Source organism: Culex pipiens, chromosome 1 (genome assembly GCF_016801865.2).
Source record: "Culex pipiens pallens isolate TS chromosome 1, TS_CPP_V2, whole genome shotgun sequence".
NCBI lineage: Eukaryota > Metazoa > Arthropoda > Insecta > Diptera > Culicidae > Culex > Culex pipiens.
In genome coordinates this window covers 76,258,340-76,277,358 of record NC_068937.1, presented here as the reverse complement: position 1 = coordinate 76,277,358, position 19,019 = coordinate 76,258,340, and the positions used below count along the sequence as shown (strand labels likewise).

Here is a 19,019-nt window from a genome sequence, read left to right as displayed (position 1 = left end):
GCCGAAGTGTAAACAAAGAGTCTATCCTGCTCGTTCCCAATGTAAACATCAACTGACGTGAGCAGGATAGACTCTTTGTTTACACTTCGGCTTCGGCCCTATTACAATGTTTTGCTTGATTTGGTGTAAACAAACAGGCAACACCAATACTGCTACACTCACAGAGCCCACGCAGTAGTATTAGTGAAGAGCCCACGATAAACAACGTAGGCTCTTCACTAATACTACTACGTGGGCTCTTCGAGGTTTTGGTGACTGTCAAACGTTCTAGCCATTTACAGTGGTGCCAGAGGGTTGCAATCGACACAACTGCACTGCCACTGGTCTTGTTGCTACACCACACTTAGCCCTTTGTTCTGCTTGTTTGTCCCGCGACGACGACGATGGATGGCAAAAATAAATTCACTATTATTGCCCGGTCGTCGATTGCGGTTCAATTATAACACGCGATGCCGGTTCGCGACGCACTTCGGCGTTGATGTTGATAACCGATGTGTTAACGTATATTCAACAATTTCTATTGATTTTTGACAGACTTTCTTGCCAAATACTCCAAATTACTATCATTTTCTAAATTTACAGTTTTCTCATAGAAAAATCAAACAAATATTGGAAAGTTGTACACCAAATTGTTGGAAATAATTTTTCTCATCTGAATCCGGCATAAGTTTTATAAAAATGTTGATTATGAAGGAAAAAAATGAATAAGTTTTTGTGAAAAAAAATAAAATAGATAGGGTATTTTAACCATTAGTGGACCCCCTAGTAGAGCTGAAGCACATTTTTCACAAATTTTCAATATTTTAAGCACTTTTTCATAACCTTTTGTACAAAACAATTAAATCTGAAGTCTTTTGAACAATTTTGACTATTTGTTTCATCAGTTACTTGTTTTTGAGCAGAAAAATAGTCATTTGAAAAAAAAAATTTTTTTGCCTGTTATGGACCCCCTTTTCCTATAGTGGACCCGGGTCCATAATCCGATTGTGGACCCGGGTCCACTATAGGCAAACTGTTATTTTTATATCAAATTTAACCGATATTTGATGTTTTGATGCATGGTGTAGGTCTAATGATAGATATCTTGACTTTTTTTTGATAAGGTCCTATAAACAAATGTAAACATTGAGTGTATCCCTTTCACACCTTATGTCAAAGTCCATCGGAGTAAGCGGGATACACTCAATGTTTACATTTGTTTATAGGACCTTATCAAAAAAAAGTCAAGATATACTGAATAAAAGATGGATTTTGCTCACTTTTCATCATAAACAAATATGTTTTGTTAACAAATTTAGCTTTAAACAGCAAAAAAACCTTACAGATATTTAAACACATTTATTTCTGAAAAAATCAGAGATAACGATTCAAAAACCACTGCAAACATAAAAATAATAAAAAAAGTAATCTTGATGCAAATTTTTCCATATTAATTACATAAATGGTTGACCGAAACTAAACATTAGATTTGTTTACAGTTGCTGATAAAACCATGCATGTTTATTTAAAAAAAATGTTTTTTTTTATTGATTAATTATTATAAAATATCATTTCAAACTGCAATTATGATGCTTCAGTTAAGTACAATTAACTATAGTTTTGATTAATTATAAATTCTTACGGCTTCAGCATTTTTGGTACTCTTAACATGAAAACAGCTATATTTATACTCATAATTGAAACATATGCGTTTAGGGTGGAAAACAACAAGCATTTATTGTATGTTTTAGAGAAACTTTTGCTTGAATACACAGTTTTCTTCATTTTTGAAGGTTAAATTGACAGGGGTCCATTTTTGGAAAAGTTTGGATTTCGTTGTCCTATATTGGACCCCCCTAATTTTTGCTCGAAAATGGCAGTTCTTCGCTATATTTTAGTAAAGATCCTTTAACTTACATTATTTCGACTTGCTGAAGTTAAATAATCAGTCAAAAAATGATTGGATGGTTAATTCAATCATACAATATAAATGCAGTTTTGTTGTGAAAATGCTAGTGGCCATGGCTGATTTCAGATGTCGAACTCAAAACACTTATTTTGGTAAAAAGGACAATTCAATGTCAGTCAACATTGTTTTAAATGATGCTGAACATGCCAAATAAAAGATTTGTAGACAACAACACGCTTGAAATTGTGATTTTATTGAATTTTTCATCAAAAACCCTTCAGAGGGTCCACTATAGGAAAGGGGTCCACTAATGGATAACGTACCCTAACAAAAAAGTTGGCGGAAGAGTCCATCGAACCACGTACGCACCTAAAGCACCCCCCGAGGGGGACGTCACTCCGCGATAACACACTAAAACGCACAAAAACGAGCTCGAAAAGCATCAACGCTACTCATCGTGCCGAGTTTTCACATAACGCCACCTTAAAGCAAGTTAACGCAAGTTATCGCGCGTTAAAGCGAGTTAAAGCGACCACAGTCTGCTCGACTTTTAAACCAAGAAAATCTATCTTGCAACCTTGCCGTCGAGCAGTTTTTGGTCATGTTTGGCAACTCGGTATTTGTTTTGTTTTTTTTTCAAGCAGTTTTGACAGAAAAAAAAAACAAGGCAAAACTGCGATTCGGCGGTCGGCGTAGACAATCCGGTGGCAAAGATCCTGGTGGAGATGAGTCGCTTCCAGGACGACGAGGTTGGCGATGGAACGACTTCCGTGACGGTGTTGGCTTCAGAGTTGCTGCGCGAGGCGGAAAAGTTGATCGAGAAAAAGTTGCACCCGCAGACGATTATCGCCGGGTGGTGGCCACGCAGGCTGCACATTCGGCGCTGATTGGCGTGGCTCAGGACAATTCGAAGGATGCGGAAAAGTTCCGAGAGGATTTGATGAACATTTCCAAGTTGGCAGTCGATGCCGTGATGCAGTTGAAATGATCTGGGAAATAGACCGGCGGTTGCTAGGAGGATTCGTTCCTGGACGAGGGTTTCCTGCTGGACAAGAAGCATCAAGAACGCAAAGATCTTGATCGCCAACACGCCGATGGTCACGGACAAGATCAAGGTTTTAGGATCGAGCATCAAGATGAGGTCGCCAAAAAGAAGAAGATGAAGGACAAGGTGACGGTTCGTCTCGGTCGTTGCGATCTGTACCATCGTAATCCGTGGGGCAACCCAGCAGATCATCGACGAAGCGGATCGTTCGCTGCATGACGCCTTTCGCGTGCTGGCCGCGGAAACGTCCGGTAAGGAATCGATGGCTATGGAAGCGTTCGGTCGCGCTCTGCTCTAGCTGCCGACGACGATCGCCGACAACGAAGAGTACGATTCCGTTTGTAATGCTCAGCTAAACGCCACCTCCCCCCTCATGAGCGTCTGTTCCCCATGTTAGGAGCGGCTCATTGCAGGTCATAGTTGGCTGACCCCCCCCCCCCCCCCCTTCCGAGCGCCTGTTCCCCAGGTTAGGGGCTGCTCGAAACAGCGTCTGTACCCCAGGTTAGGGGCGGCTGAGTGAAAGTCCCTGTGTCGGCGTGGGACTCTAAACAGTACCGGCACCAAGGGGCTGGAAACTCTAATATTACTTAAGAATACTGAGTATATTAACGATATTCCAGTATACTTGTTAGTATACTAACCGAAAAGCAATAAACTGTTAGTATATTAAGATACTCTCAGTATATTGGTTAGTATACTGGCGATATGTAAAGGAAATAATAAGTATACTAACATATATTTTGATATACTGGTTAGCATAATAATTGGGTACTAAAGCCCTATGTAAATTGTTATGTACAACGGTAAAAAACACAATTAAAAACCATTTCTGCTCACTTTTTTTCAAGACAACATTTTTTCGATGGATCAACTATGGTCCCCTTGGAACGAGCTGTCAAGTAGGAGCTTTTCTGTCAATAAGGACTGCGAGGTAAATTTTTCAAAATTGATTTAAAAATTAATTTTAAACTTTTTGTGGTCGTACAAAGGGTCATTGTATTCAGAAAAATAAGCTTTATCGTTGTGAACAATAATATCAGCAATCTAAACTTAATTTTAGGACCCAATTATAGCTCTAAGAGTTTCCAACCCCTTGACCGGCACGATGGTCCTCCGGCGAGACAGGGGGTTGGTGCAGGCCACACGAACCCGCCGTAAAACACCAGTGCAGGAAGCACACGATGCGAGCCGGACCAATCGGCACGGAACTGGACTCCTTACGAGGTCCCACGATTGGAAGCTCGGGACGTGGAATTGCAGGTCTCTCAGATTTGACGGGAGTATCCGCATACTCTCCGACATATTGAGGGTCCGCAAGTTCAGCATCGTAGCGTTGCAGGAGGTTTGCTGGATAGGCGCGGAGGAGGTACGAGAGTACAAAAGATTGGGTTGTAGAATCTACCAGAGCCGCGGTAAGAAAAAAAGGCTCGGGACAGCCTTTATAATGTTGGGCGAAATGCTCGATCGCGTGAGTGGGTGGACCCCGGTCACCGACCGAATGTGCGTGTTGAGGGTTAAGGGCCGTTTCTTCAACATCAGCATCATAAACGTGCACAGCCCGCACTCAGGAAGCGAAGATGACGACAAGGACGCATTTTACGAGCAGCTGAACTGGACGTACAACAGCTGCCCAAAACATGACGTCAAAATCGTCATCGGAGATTTTAACGCTCAGGTTGGCCAGGAGGAGGAATTCAGACCGGTGATAGGAAAGTTCAGCGCCCACGTACGCACGAACGAAAACGGCCTGCGACTGATCGACTTCGCCACCTCCAAAAATATGGCCGTACGAAGTACCTGCTTCCAGCATAACCCCCGAGACAAGTACACCTGGAGATCACCGCAAGGAACGGAATCACAAATCGACCACGTCGTAATCGACGGTAGACACTTTTCCGACATCATCGACGTCAGGACCTATCGCGGCGCCAACGTCGACTCGGACCACTATCTGGTGATGGTGAAAATGCGCCAACGACTTTCCCTGGCGAAAAGCGTTCGGTACCGCCGCCCTCCGCGGCTGGATCTGGAGCGGCTTAAGTTACCGGAAGTCGCATCCCGGTACGCGCATTCGCTAGAGGCTGCGTTGCCAGGGGAGGGTGAGCTGTTGGAAGCTCCCCTCGAGGACTGCTGGAGGACTGTCAAGGCAGCCATCACCAACGCAGCGGAAAGAACCATCGGATTTGTGGAACGAGGACGACGGAACGATTGGTTCGACGAGGAGTGTCAAGCGATTTTGGAGGAGAAGAATGCAGCACGGAGGGCAATGCTGCAGTACAATCTGATGGAATTTGCCGTCCAGAACGCACAGCGGATTACCGCGAATCGGATCGGAATCGAGGAAAGAAAAGAACACGCGATTTACTTTAGCGAACGAACTTTTATTTAGCGAGCAAAACACAACTTGCAACCGCACGCGTCAACTGGTTTGGCGGGAATGAGCTGTCACAACCACCAAGGCTCGGCTAGCAAGGTTAGCACAATAACGGCACACCAAGGTGGTGTAAAGAAGGTGAACACTGCACATTTCAACACTCCCCCTCAGGGTGAGCCTTCTTCACTAGTCCCCCATCCGGTGCCTCCTCTCACAGCCACAGCCTTTGAATGCACCGCTTAAAGAGGTGCTCCACTTCCGTCCTTTCAGCTCCTCCATGCGGCCTGCAGTCTCCTCGACTGCGCTCACCGCGATCCCGACAGCGTGCTTCACCTCGTAGTCGTCCAGGTAGCGCGGTCTTGCTCCCAGATTCGACCTTCCCGAGCGTCGAAGGCTTAGACTCGGTCCGCCTTCGTCTCCTTCTGCTTCGAAGAACTCTTCGTCGTCACTTTCGCTGGCCTCTTTTTCAGCTTCTTCGTCTCCAGCCGCGTTGTCTCCGACTTCTTCTTCCTTGAACTCTTCCTTCACAACGATCGGCTTCAACTGGATCTCTTCCGCTGGTTCCGACGAAGGCCACTCCACCGTTGTTATGCCGTCACCGAGTTCGAAGAATCTGGCGTCACGGCTAACGGTGACCTTGTCCGTCTCCAGGTCGACAAACCGGTACGCTTCTTGGTCCAAGGCGTACCCGACGAAGATCAGCTCCTTTTCCGGCAAGTTGACATACGCTCTACTGCCGAACACTCGGAGGTGTTCCAGGTCTGGCTTCTGTCCCCACCAGAGCTCGTAGGGCGTGTTCTGATCCGGTACAATCGGCATCCTGTTCTGGAGGTACGTGGCCGTGAGCATGGCCTCACCCCAGAATCGCATGTCCAGTTCCGCGTCGCTCAGCATGCAGGTAGCAATTTCAATCAGCGACTTGGTCTTCCATTCAGCGATGCCGTTACGCATATTGGTGAACTGAGGCTGGATCGCTTCCATCTTGTAGAAGTTCCGGAGTTCTGTGTTGTTGAACACTCCCCCTCCATCCGACCTCACCACTCGCGGCTTGCGACCGAACTGGCTTTCGACCCACCGGACGTACTTTTTGATCCCACTCGCCGCTTCGCACTTCCGCTTCAGCAGGTAGGTGACCGTAAACCTACTGAAGTCATCGACCATCGTCAAGACGAATCGATTTCCGCTTGGCGTAACGGTTCGCATCGGCCCACAAACGCTAGCGTGCACCACGTCTAGCAATTGTTTCGACTTCCGGCCGAGCATAGGAGGTAAATTGGTTGACTTACCCTCCTCGCAGCACTCACACACCAGCCGCTGTCCACAGTCCGTCATCTTCATCCCCGTGGCAAGCCCCTCCTTGTAGATCCTCGCTGCCACTGCCCAGTCGTGATGACCGAGCCGTCGGTGCCACTGGTGCTGGCAACCCTCGTTGTGTCGAGCCTCCGCAGCCACCATCGATTTCGCCGCCACTTTCGTCTGGCGCAGGTAGTAGAGTCCTCCGTGACGTCTACCCGTAGCGACCACTTCACCTTCGGCACTCACAATCGAACAGCTTTTCTTCTCAAACACAACACTGTAGTTCTTTTCGGCCAACTTCCCGACCGAGAGCAAGTTCGTTGTTAGTCCTGGCACGAACTTCACTTCGCCGATGTCGATCTTCTTCGGTTTTTCCTCACCGTCAATGCCGTACACTACCCCGCTTCCTTCACCGCGAATCTCCGTCTGCTTACCGTTGGCCACCGTGATATGACCACCAGCAAATTCCCGCAGCGACGAGAAAAAGTTCCTGTCGTTGCTCATGTGCGCGCTGGCACCACTGTCAATCACCCAACTCGCAGATCTTCTCACTCCGGTGGTGAGCGCGACGTTCTGTTCGTCGCTTTCAGCGGTCTCGATCTCCGTGCACTTGGCGATTTGAACTTCCAAGGTTCCAACAGCCGCCGCCGCCGTGTTCTCGATGGACACCGTCGCCGTCTTCCCGGCGATCTTCTTCTCCGTGTTCCTGACAGCATCCTTCTCACCATCGCTCTCGCTTTTCCGCCGCAATCCGCCACGCACCGGGCAACTCCGTTTGAAATGCCCCGGCTGGCCACAACGGAAGCACTTCCGTGCTTTCCCCCGCTGTGTGTGTTCGGCGGATCGGCCCACCTGCTGGTGATGTTCCTTGAGAGCTTTGAAAACGTCCCGCGCGTGGGCTTCTCCCTCCACGAGCGACCGCTGGCTGTCCACCAGCAGCGACACGATGTTTTCCTTCGCCTTCCGGTCGCAGCTTCTCCAAGCCGCGTCCTGCTTCTCTGCCGCCGGCACATCTTCCATCACAACCTCCCAGAGGTCTTCGACGGCCAAGAGTGCCTCCACACGCATCTCCCACACTGGCCAGTTCGTGCCATCGAGCTTGGCAATCCCGAACTTTCCGGCCATTTTTCACGCGCACTTTAAAGTTCTTCCACACGCGAAAAACACAACCTCACTTTTCCGTTGGTGCTCCTCCACCGAACGGTAAACAAAAGCGAGCACACTTTTCGTTCACCACGCGAAAACTTGACTTTTCCTCCACGCGGAACCGTCCTTTTTCACTTTCCCGAAACCGTCCTAACTGGGCCCATAACCTGACGGAATTTGCCGTCCAGAACGCACAGCGGATTACCGCGAATCGGACCGGAATCGAGGAAAGAAAAGAACACGCGATTTACTTTAGCGAACGAACTTTTATTTTGCGAGCAAAACACAACTTGCAACCGCACGCGTCAACTGGTTTGGCGGGAATGAGCTGTCACAACCACCAAGGCTCGGCTAGCAAGGTTAGCACAATAACGGCACACCAAGGTGGTGTAAAGAAGGTGAACACTGCACATTTCAACACAATCTCCGTGATTACGAGGAGGTGTACGGACAGAAGCGAAGGCAGCAGCACCAGCTCTTCCGGGAGAAAGTGCGCCACCATGAAGAGTTGGAATTCGAGGACATGGAGCAGCTGCATCGCTCAAACGAGACGCGCAAGTTCTACAAAAAACTCAACGGATCCCGCCAAGGCTTCACGACGCGAGTCGAAATGTGCCGGGATAAAGATGGAGTGATATTGACGGACGAGCGCGAGGTGATCGACAGGTGGAAGCAACACTTCGATGAACACCTGAATGGTGCAGAAACAGAGGCAGGGGTCCAAGACGGCAGAAGAGAGGACTACATCGGTGCAGCAGGAGAAGGTGAGGAGCCAGCTCCCACGTTGAGGGAAGTTAAGGATGCCATCAAGAAGCTGAAGAACAACAAAGCGGCTGGGAAGGATGGTATCGGTGCAGAACTCATCAAGATGGGCCCGGAGAAGCTGGTGTTCTGTTTGCACAGTTTGATAGTCAAGATCTGGGAGTCAGAACAGCTACCGGAGGAGTGGAAAGAGGGAGTAATATGCCCGATCTACAAAAAGGGGGACAAGTTAGATTGTGAAAACTACCATGCCATCACAATACTCAACGCGGCCTACAAAGTGTTCTCCCAGATCCTCTTCAGCCGTCTATCGCCGATAGCAGAGGATTTTGTTGGAAGCTATCAAGCCGGATTCGTCGTGGGGAGATCGACGACCGACCAAATCTTCACTGTGCGACAAATCCTCCAAAAGTGTCGCGAGTACCAAGTCCCCACGCACCACCTATTCATCGACTTCAAAGCCGCGTACGACTCAGTCGATCGCGAAGAGCTATGTAAAATTATGGACGAGAACGGCTTTCCCGTGAAGCTGATAAGATTGACCAGAATGACGACGGATGGGGCTCGGTGCTGTGTGAAGATATCGGGTGCGGAATCGGACTCGTTTCCTTCACTCGGGGGGCTTCGGCAAGGCGATGGGATTTCTTGCCTCTGTTTCAATGTGGTACTGGAAGGTGTTATGAGACGAGCGGGCTTCAATATGCGGGGCACGATCTTCAGCAAGTCCAACCAATTCATCTGCTACGCCGACGATATGGACATTGTTGGCAGAACGCTCAAGGCGGTTGCTGTTGCGTACACCGGCTTGAAGCGGGAAGCAGAAAAGGTTGGGCTAAGGGTGAATGTGGCGAAGACAAAGTACCTGCTGGCGCATTGGACCGTGCATTACGATCGATGGCGACGAATTCGAGGTGGTAGAGGAGTTTGTGTACCTCGGATCGTTGGTGACGTCGGCCAACAGCTGCAGCAGGGAAATTCGGAGGCGCATCATCGCTGGAAGTCGGGCCTATTTCGGTCTCCACAAGAGCCTAAGGTCCCGGAAATTCTCCCTACATACGAAGTGTTCCATCTACAAGTCGCTGATAAGACCGGTCGTCCTCTACGGGCACGAGACGTAGACAATGCTCGAGGAGGACCTACGAGCGCTAAGCGTCTTCGAACGTCGAGTGCTCCGGACCATCTTCGGCGGCGTATTTGAGAACGACGGATGGCGGCGGAGAATGAACCACGAGCTTGCGCAGCTCTACAACGAACCAAGCATCCGGAAGGTCGCGAAGGCTGGACGGTTGCAGTGGTCGGGTCATGTTGCTAGGATGCCGGAGCGACCCGAGAAATTGAGCCAGCGGAACCAGAGGATCAACCCTGCGAAGTTGGTGTTTGTGTCGGAGCCGGTAGGAACAAGACGTAGGGGGGTGCAACGCGCGAGGTGGGTGGACCAAGTGGAGGACGATTTGGAGAGAGTGGCTGCCCCGCAAAACTGGAGACAAGCAGCCATGGACCGAGCTTGTTGGCGGAGAATCGTGCAGCAGGCCAAGCTAATGGTGTAGCGCCAACAAAAGTAAAGTAAGTGATTATGAAGGAAAAAACACATTTTTTCAAAAAATCATAGGTTTACGCGAGGGGGATGACACTCCGCGATTTGACTAAAATCGCATCAAATCGCATCAAATTCCACCTCATTCGCACATCGCACCTTCATCGTGGTTGTTTTTTGCTCATCGCGGCAAATCGCGCCAGATCGCGCTCATCGTGCTCATCGTGGTCAGATCGTGCTCGAATGAAAATTCTTGTTCATGCAGTCAGGGTTGCCATACAATATGCGTTCTTGCAGTTTTCCGTGATACTAGCCGCACTGCACAAATGTTTATTCGAGCAGTCAATAATGTAAATAAACATAAATAAACATAAACGTTTTGGAGCAGCGCTTTTGAAACATAATCAAAGGGTAATCAATCAAGATAAAACCAAACTAACCCCACGTAAACTAACGTTTTCTTCACTGCCGTAGTCCAAGTCGGCATCTTTGAAAGTGCTAAGTTGGCCATCCGATTTCATCCTCCCAGCGGATCGGCGTACAAAGATCCAAAGTGACCCCTCCACCAGTGCGTCATTTATGTCCTACTGGTTCTCCCGTCGTTCCTGCTCACCGTGGATTGTGGTTCTCGGTTGAAGGCCCACGTCGCTGAGGATAAGTTAGATGCGGAGGTTGAGGGAGAGGACGAGTCGGTGACAGACCAGGTTCAAGAAACTGAAATGGACGATGATCCGGAAACGACGAAATCTCCCGACGCCGATACGTTTCTGTTGTTGATCCGCCCGCTACACTCCGCTGGATCTGGTTCACGAGCTTCCGACCGGTTACCCGGCTGAGTTCCTGGTCGGATTCGACAACAAGGTAAGCGACGATTTCATCGTTGAAACCATCCAGGCTTCGTTCCGCTATCGGATGGACTTTTACTGCTTCTTCCAGAACATCTCGGCCATCGGACATCCGTTCGGGATGAACATAGCGCCGATCTACCGGGACGCCAGTAGCAATCAGTTCTCGGAGGCTGTTTTCAAGAAAATCTTCTCGATCATCGAGGTCGACTAGGGCCTGGACGGCGAAAAGTTCTTCAAGTACGTGTTCCTGGCCGCAATCGTGGTGCTGCTGCTCGTTGTCGGCCAGCAGTTCCGCGATTTGTATGGCAAGCGACGTCGACTAAGAGTGGATCCCCGCGAAGACGCTCAAGAAGGTCCGAAACTTCCCCAAGGGCGCAAAGTGTCCCCCAAGCTAAGCCCTCAGCAGCGAAGCGGGCCGTCGGAGACGACTAAATCGCGATTCTCTTGCGCAACTCATCCATCGCGAGGTTGGTGGCCGATTAACCCGATTAACAACTCCGATCCCGGAGGGATCGCAAACTGCTGGAGTGGCTCACCGATGCTGGAAGACGCGATCGATTTTGTGTCGCAGATTCTGACGACTGATAACCTGGGCGTAGAGCCGCGGTGCTGGATCGGAGGCGGTTGGCACTGCGTGAGGACATTGCGACCAATGGGAACAACCCTCACTTCCGAACCGGTGAATCGGCGGGGGCCTTTCCGACGAAGGTGTAGCCAATCATTCCGAGGCTGGACTCGGCCAGCTTGACCAGGTCTCCGGGATTAACTTCACCGGCCGTGGCCCTGACGAGGGGGTCGTGTTGCTAATCGGTTGGATGTTGTTGGCCGACCCAAGAAACCCCGAGAGGAATTCCCTGGAAGGTGATCGCGTGCAGATGTTCCAAGCCTAACTACTTACTGCAAGTTACCCTTGAATTCCTGCATCTCACGCAGGAAATGCGCGACGCTGTTGTTGCAGGCATCCTCGTACCGTGATACGGCATCGATCCACAGGAAAACGGTGAAAATCTGCGAGCCAGAATCCTAACTGGCCACACGCAGTCCACTATCCAGCTGTGTCGCCTCTGGCGGCGGAACATTGAAGTTATATCTGTTTGGACATTTGGACAGGAAGTCACCTAATTATGGAATTGTAATAAATACTACGATAAATAAAGTAAATTAAAAAAAAGCATTTGTGATATAGTGTTACTAAATCGAATATTCACGAAATTCTTTATTTGAATTGCATTCAAGCTAAATTAAATGCAGAATTGTTCAGACTCTAACAATTGTTTAGGTCGGGCTCAGCAACGGAAGTGACGATTTCTTTATCAGTCTCATCACTACTGGTCGAACGTCATCAGCTGACAAGCCTGTCGAAAGAACTTATTCATTTTATTGTCCTACCCCCCCCCCCCCTCCTTCCCCTTTTGCGGGAACTGATGTTGCTGTTAATGAGCCGCGGCCGGCCAGATCCGATATTCTATTCAACACCTGAAGTGCCAAGTGTTGCTATCCCAGGTGGCGCGATTTCCACCAAACCTCCAAGATACCACCCAGCTGGTGCCCTTGATGTGCACCAGCTGATCATTCTCAATGATCAAGATGGATGTGGACGCACTTATCAAAGCCAGCTACTTGCCGTCCGGGCTGACCGCCACCGAGTTAACCGGCTGGTGTCTTTTTGAGCTGTTCAAACGGCGTTTCTGGTGATATCAGCAGTGTATCACGTATTAAAGTTCACGTGGATTATCTCGGCGGTTCACTCAACCCTCTTGTAGTTGTAGATGGTTTCCCGCCACCTCCGCCGAACCATCCTCCGTTGCTGAAGCTTGTCCAAGATCTTATGGTTCTGGTCGAATGTATTCAGATGGCCAGCCGCGGCAGCTGCCTGCCGAAAATCAAACTGCTCGGCGTCGGCCAGGTCGTATTCGATTGGCGACGACGTCCCTGACGTCTTCAGCTGGTTCTGGTTGCCGGCCCTTCGCGTCTTTCAGAACGAGTTCATGCCGATTAGGTTCGCGCACGCGTCAATATCCTGACAGCTGAGATTGATCGCCATTTCCTGATGATTTTTAAGGAACCGTTTTTAAATTTAGCAAGATTATTACAGTGTCGAATTGCTTACCAGCAAGGCGATCGGGATATCGGTGCAACCGTTGAGCGCCTTGACTTACTCGACCCACTCGTAGTTGTAGATGGTTACCCGCGAGCCAAACCGTCCTCCGGGATGAACGTCTCGAGCGACTAGTTCAGATAGGGTAGATTTCACCGATGCATTCCGACATGGTTTCATTCTCCGAGTCGTCCTTCATGTCGTGCGCTCCAGCCTTGTGCTAAATGGTATTGGACACGTGCTGGTGCACCTAGACAAACTCGCGTGGGCGTGAGCAGTAGGTCGGACCGGAAGGCGTGTATGACATCGTAAATATCCGCGACAGATCGACCAGTTCAGCGTCTGAAAAGTGTGCAAACAAGAAGAAGAGCGAGAATGTTAATTATGGTAGTCAAGTGGCGCCGGGCTCGCAGCGACAGAGTACGTGTGAGTCCTCAATGTTGGGTAGTCCTTTACCACTGGCCGGTGTCGACGACGATCCGTCCGGATTGGTGGCCGAGCAGCTAAGTTGCCAGATCCACAGCAGGACATTTTGGTTTCAAAGCATGTTTAGGGCCAGCTGGTTGAGCGGCTTCTCGTGCTCAGAACTGATGCTGCTGCTATTTCCACCAGCCGTGGCCACCGTTACAGTTTCTCCAAGCGGTACAGCGGAACACTTCTGTTGTTACTACTGGTCGTTGTCGTGGTGTAGCCTCCACCTCCGCCACTCGAGCTCAAGCTGCATCTAGCTGGGCTGCTACTTCCCGAGAGACCACTGCTACTTCTATCGGAAATCTTCTAGCAGCTCGCGGCACTGCTCGTTGCGGACGTGGCCGCCGGCGTGGATGCAAACCCACCGATTCAACTGGGCAGCTCGAACGATTGTGCATCCAGCTAACTGATTAGGTTGTTCGTAGTCTGGATGACGTTCTCAGGCACCGATTCTGCGAGACGGGAGGAGACGGCATGCAAGGCAGAGGATCGGGTTGGATTTGGGCGCAAAGACTGCTAGTTCCGCGACGATTTCCAGCTCAGGGACTTATCTGGAGCGTCGATAGTGCGAATCGACAGCGGCGACTTCCTTGCCTTTCACAGGGGTCATTCCGGCTAGGTCGTCTTCGGCGAAAATTCTCGCAACCGCCGTCTTTCTCCTTCATAGCGGGCTTTCGGTTGTAAACGAGAATCTTGGAAGGACGCTCGACAAACTGTTAATGCAGAGAACTTGGCCGGCAGGATTACGTGAGATCCGTGAGGTTTTGGTAATCCGGTGGAAAACTTGCCACTTTTCCCACGTGTTTTTTTTTTGTTTTGTTTTGCTCTTCCACTGCTCGAATCGAATTTCAGCAAGACCTGTCATTTAGTTGCTGTCAAACTCATTCGAGCAGCGTTCAGCTCACATCGCGCGATTTTTGTACATCGCGCTCACATCGCGATGAAATCGTGCCAGATCGCGCTCATTCTTGGCAATCGTGGCAGATCGCGTTCATCGAAGGTCATCGCAGTTGAATCGCGAGCTCATCTCGGGAGTGTCATCCCCCTCGGGTTTACGCTGGGTGCTGAAAAGACAGAATGCGTAACGTGATTTTCGAAAGCTCCCCACTGCTCCCCACTAATACAACAGCACTACAGCTGTAAACATAAACAAAGTAGAAGGCTATGTTCAAGCTCAAGCGTGACATATTTTTTGCTACTGAAGTGAATTATTTTGAAACATTTTGGATCTGATTACGTTGATGTTTTCGATGAAAAATTAAGTGCATCCCACTTTTTTCAACGGCCAAAAGAGGCCTTTTTTGTTTTCCACGTGATGAAAAATTGTGTCAAAAGTGGGTGGAATTTCGTGAATCAGAAGAGCAACCGAATGGAAGTTCCGAGATTATGTATCTTTGATGTGCAGTGATAACATCGGAGTAAGATTATCCAATATTATTTGGCAGGTACCATTCATAGTTATTGATAATTCGTCGCTAACATTTCAAAAAGCGTCATAAACATAGGTTTTGAGTGAGGCATTGCGATTTTGAAATGTTAGCAACGAATCATGCCAATCTCGATTTCAACCCTCTTCTTAAGATGTTTTGACTTCGAATACCTTTATAGTTCGACGCCATCGACTTTTTTTAGTCCTGACAAAATAAATTATAGATCGATCACAATACTTGCCACTTCTTGGTATTATTCTGCGAACAGTAAATTGGTTCCGCTTTGACAGTTCTAAATTGAGGCCGCTTTGCGGACAACTATTCTGCACCCAGGATATTATCTGCTTCACTGAAACTTGGTTAGATGATTCTTAGGGCTAGTGATTTTTCGCGATTTCGCGGAAGCCGCGAAATCCGTGAAATTTGGTCTTGGCCGTGAAATTCGGCGTATACCGTGAAATGCCGCGACATTTATATTTTTATTAAATATACTGCTGTCGAGCAATCCTGACCGCACCAACACTAATGCAAATCGTAATTTTTATAAAATTTCTCTGGCACATCCTTGCCCAGTCACGGCGTTTTGGCAGAATTCTAGCAGAGCTGAATATTCTATCGGAATTGTAGCAGAAATGTTCCTCCATTGAAGCAGGATTCTGACAGAACCAGCTCTGCTAGATTATTTCGTGACTGGGTAATTGGCGATTGTTACACTGATAATCAGCATTAGACATTTAGTCAATTAACTTTTACACACTTGTATGGGATTTTCAGTTCAACTATGATTACACAATAGTGTGTTACCATACTTGAGCTGATAAATTCCATACAAATGTGTAAAAATTAACTGAACAATGTGTAATGTTGATTCTCAGTGTAACGAGCGCACCCAGAATTTTGACAGCTGCTTACGGAAGTGGTGTTTTTTTTCAAGTTGCGCGTCGCGAGCCATTTTAGCAGGTAACAAAATGAAAACAGCAGTAAAAATTACGTGTGTCGAGCGAGCTAAACAGTACCCAAAAGGAACACTACATGCGGACGAAGGCCAATTATTTTGTACGTCTTGCAACGTAACATTGGACCATACCAGAAAGGCCACCATCGACAAACACCTAAAATCGCAAATCCACATCGGAAAGGTCCAAAAGCAGCCAAAGGATGTAACGCATTCCGTGCAAAAACAAACAACGGTGGTGAGCGCATTCCACAAAGCCACAGCATCTCGTGATGCGCGAAACGTTTCGCAATTTGAACTCGTGGAAGCTTTCGCATCTGCAAACATTCCGCTGTACAAGCTTGATCATCCGAAGCTCCGAGACTACCTGTCAAGGAATGTCAAAAACCTTGGAGTGCTTCCACAGTCCACGACCCTCCGATCCCAAGTACTGCCTAAGGTTTTCGATGTCGCACAGCAGGAACTGCGAGAACGTGTTGCAGCAGCTTCTTCGATCGTGATTGCCTCTGATGAAGCCTCGGACCAGCAGGATAGGTTTATCTTGCACATTGTTTTTATCCTGCCCGTCACTTCCGGACAACAAGACAAGATGGAGGCAGTCACTGCGAATCTGGTTTTTCTGGATAAGGTGAACGCTACAACCGTTTCGAGAGCTATCATTCAGACGTTGACCAAGTTTGACGTCGATTTTGACAAGGTTGTCGTCGTGCTGACGGACAACGCAACTTACATGACCAAGGCCGTGACCAGCTTGAAAGTGCTCCTGCCAAATTGCATTCACCTCACATGCAACGGTCACATTCTGAGTCTGGTGGGTGAAACATTTCGTCGGAACTTCCCTGCTGTGGATAGAATGATTGCTTGCTTTAAGTCTATCTTTGTGCACTGCTCTTCGCGCAAGCTTCGATACAGGGAATTCATTGGCCGAGAGTGCGGCTCTGAAGTGCCCTTGCCTCCAGTGCCAGTCGTGACTCGTTGGAACAGCTGGTTCAGAGCTGTCGCGCACCATGCGAAATACGTCGAGCATTTTAAGAAGTTCATTGAAGCCGAGCTACTTGTTTCCGCCCCAACCAGTGCTCTTCTAGAACTGAACGATCTGTTTAAAACGGATTCGGTTCGGGTCGATGTCGTCTTTATCATGATGAACTCGGCCAAATTGATGGACCTGCTGACCTGGTTCGAGAACCGTCAAGTAACAATCCATTTGGCTTACAACAAGGTGGTTGACCTGATGGCCGGTAAGATACAGATTTTGTTTTAGTTTATAAATTGAAAATTAATTTTATTTTTTTAATGTAGAGTTCGGTTCCAAGGGAAAGCAAACACGCAGAAAAATAAGGCATATTTGAATCAACAAAACATTTTGTTGATTTGAAAATCAAGATTTTTGTTGAATCTACGCTAAACGTCAAAGCAACTTTTTCAAAACAACAAAAGATTTTTGTGGAATTGAGAAAATCTAGGTTTGTTTCAAGGCAAAATCCGCGTTGATTATATTCAACAAAAATTTTGTTGAAACAAACCTCGTACAGGCTGATTCTACAAAACATTTTTCTGCGTGAAGCAAAGTAATCCACTTTAACGACCCCCGGGTCTTTTGTGGTCTCTGTTGCAAGTTTCTACTCATTTCTAGGCGTCCGAAGGTTATGTGTGGTGAGTCACTCAAAACCTCTTTTACGCAAATGGACCGACGTTTTACTTCCCCATCCGATAGAAGGCGTGGTCAGGCAAATCTCGTCTCGAAAAATGCCACCGGGTCCGTCTGGGATTGAACCCAGGCCATACTGGGATTCAGAGGCTACCACGCTAACCACTAAACCACCGGACCCAGTTCGGTTCCAAGGGAGAGAAGGAGAAAAACAAGATCTACAAGAAGGCGTTTCAAGATGCAGCTGCCAAGCTGAACCAATACTACACCGAAACATCAGCTAGATTCACGCAGCCAGGCCTCAGCTTCATGAAAGCTGTCAGAGGATTCGATCCGGCTCAAGCAAAAATCCTTTCTTTGGACGGGCTGAGCGACGGTATTCCGGAATGCGCTGAAAAGTTGCCGGAAATTGAAGGAGAGCTAGCAGCGTACAAACAGTGCGCTCTCGAGATCGAAGATGGAGTCAAACCAGCTGCCTTCTGGTTCAGCCAGAAAGACCGTTTTCCTAATCTGTCCCGAATTGCTATCCGGTATTTATCTGTCCCAGGAAATTCGGTAGATGCGGAGCGAAGCGTCAGTGCATTCAACACGGTAGACACGGTAAACCGGCAGAGCTTTGAAGAAAACAATTTGGCATCACACGCTATTCTTGTTACAAACTCGAAGATCTAAGCGTAAGCAGCCAGAAAAAGCAAGCAAATAAAATGAATTGTTAAAACTAAGAGTTGTTTGCCGTATTTAGTTATTTTAGTATTGAAAAAAACACTTAATTGCATTTTCTTTCCTTAGTTTTGAAAAGCCGTGAAATCGCCGCGAAATTTGGATGTTTTCTGAAATGTACACCGCGTAATTTCTTTTTTTTTGCCGTGAAAAATCACTAGCCCTAACTGTAACTGACTCAACTATCGCTATTCATGGTTATAACTTAATTCGTCAAAACCGTAATAGACATGGTGGGGGCGTTTGTGTTTATCTAAGGCAAAATATAAGATGTAAAATTCTTAAGAAATCTCTTAGTGGTGTTTCCACAAATGGACGGTTTGAATCCGATTTTCTGATACTAGAATTGCACTGTAATGGAAATCGTATATTGTTGGCTATTTACTACAACCTTCCTCCAAACGATTGTTCCTACTTGTTACGGACACATATCGAAGAATTTTGTTTGAAATATGATCATTCTTTTTTTTATTGGTGATTTTAATACCGACTTAAGAAAACAATCTAGGAAATCTATTGAATTTATGGATACAATTTCAAGTATGTATTTTACTTGCATTAATTCCGAGCCAACTTTTTTCTATAATAATGGTTGCTCGCTTTTAGATTTATTTTTAACTAATTCACCTGATCTAGTATTGAGATGTAATCAAGTTTCTATGCCTGGAATATCTTCTCATGATTTATTATTTGCTACTTTAAACCTCGAGAAGTGCACTGACCCAAACGGTTATTGGTATCGTGATTACATTCACTATGATAATCATGCACTCTTAGAAGCAATTTAGCGTCTTAATATCTATG

At 47.6% G+C, this 19,019-nt stretch overlaps 1 protein-coding gene and 2 pseudogenes across 2 annotated transcripts; all 3 read left to right on the top strand.

The window, feature by feature from the left end:
• The first annotated feature begins 300 nt into the window (after nt 1–300).
• LOC128092375 (T-complex protein 1 subunit beta-like) lies at nt 301–3,353 on the top strand (annotated as a pseudogene).
• Nucleotides 3,354–8,072: 4,719 nt separating this feature from the next.
• LOC120427639 (uncharacterized) lies at nt 8,073–11,288 on the top strand (annotated as a pseudogene).
• Nucleotides 11,289–15,635: 4,347 nt separating this feature from the next.
• LOC120427632 (uncharacterized) lies at nt 15,636–18,980 on the top strand. Of its 2 annotated transcripts, none has more exons than XM_052706071.1 (2): nt 15,636–17,085; nt 17,677–18,980. In XM_052706071.1, the coding sequence occupies exons 1-2, from the start codon at nt 15,747–15,749 to the stop codon at nt 18,165–18,167; spliced, it is 1,830 nt and encodes a 609-aa protein (XP_052562031.1). In that variant the 5' UTR covers nt 15,636–15,746; the 3' UTR covers nt 18,168–18,980. The 2 variants fall into 2 exon arrangements, with proteins under 2 accessions (XP_052562031.1, XP_052562030.1); XM_052706070.1 differs by having other exon boundaries at nt 15,747–17,085; nt 17,481–17,926.
• The last annotated feature ends 39 nt before the right edge of the window (nt 18,981–19,019 follow it).

Bases quoted from the DNA above. Each gene is read 5' to 3' on its own strand.
- LOC120427632 (XM_052706071.1), top strand. From the start codon at position 15,747: ATGTGTAATGTTGATTCTCAGTGTAACGAGCGCACCCAGAATTTTGAC. The intron at 17,086-17,676 runs GTAAGATACAGA...ACCACCGGACCC, and splicing joins GGTGGTTGACCTGATGGCCG to AGTTCGGTTCCAAGGGAGAG.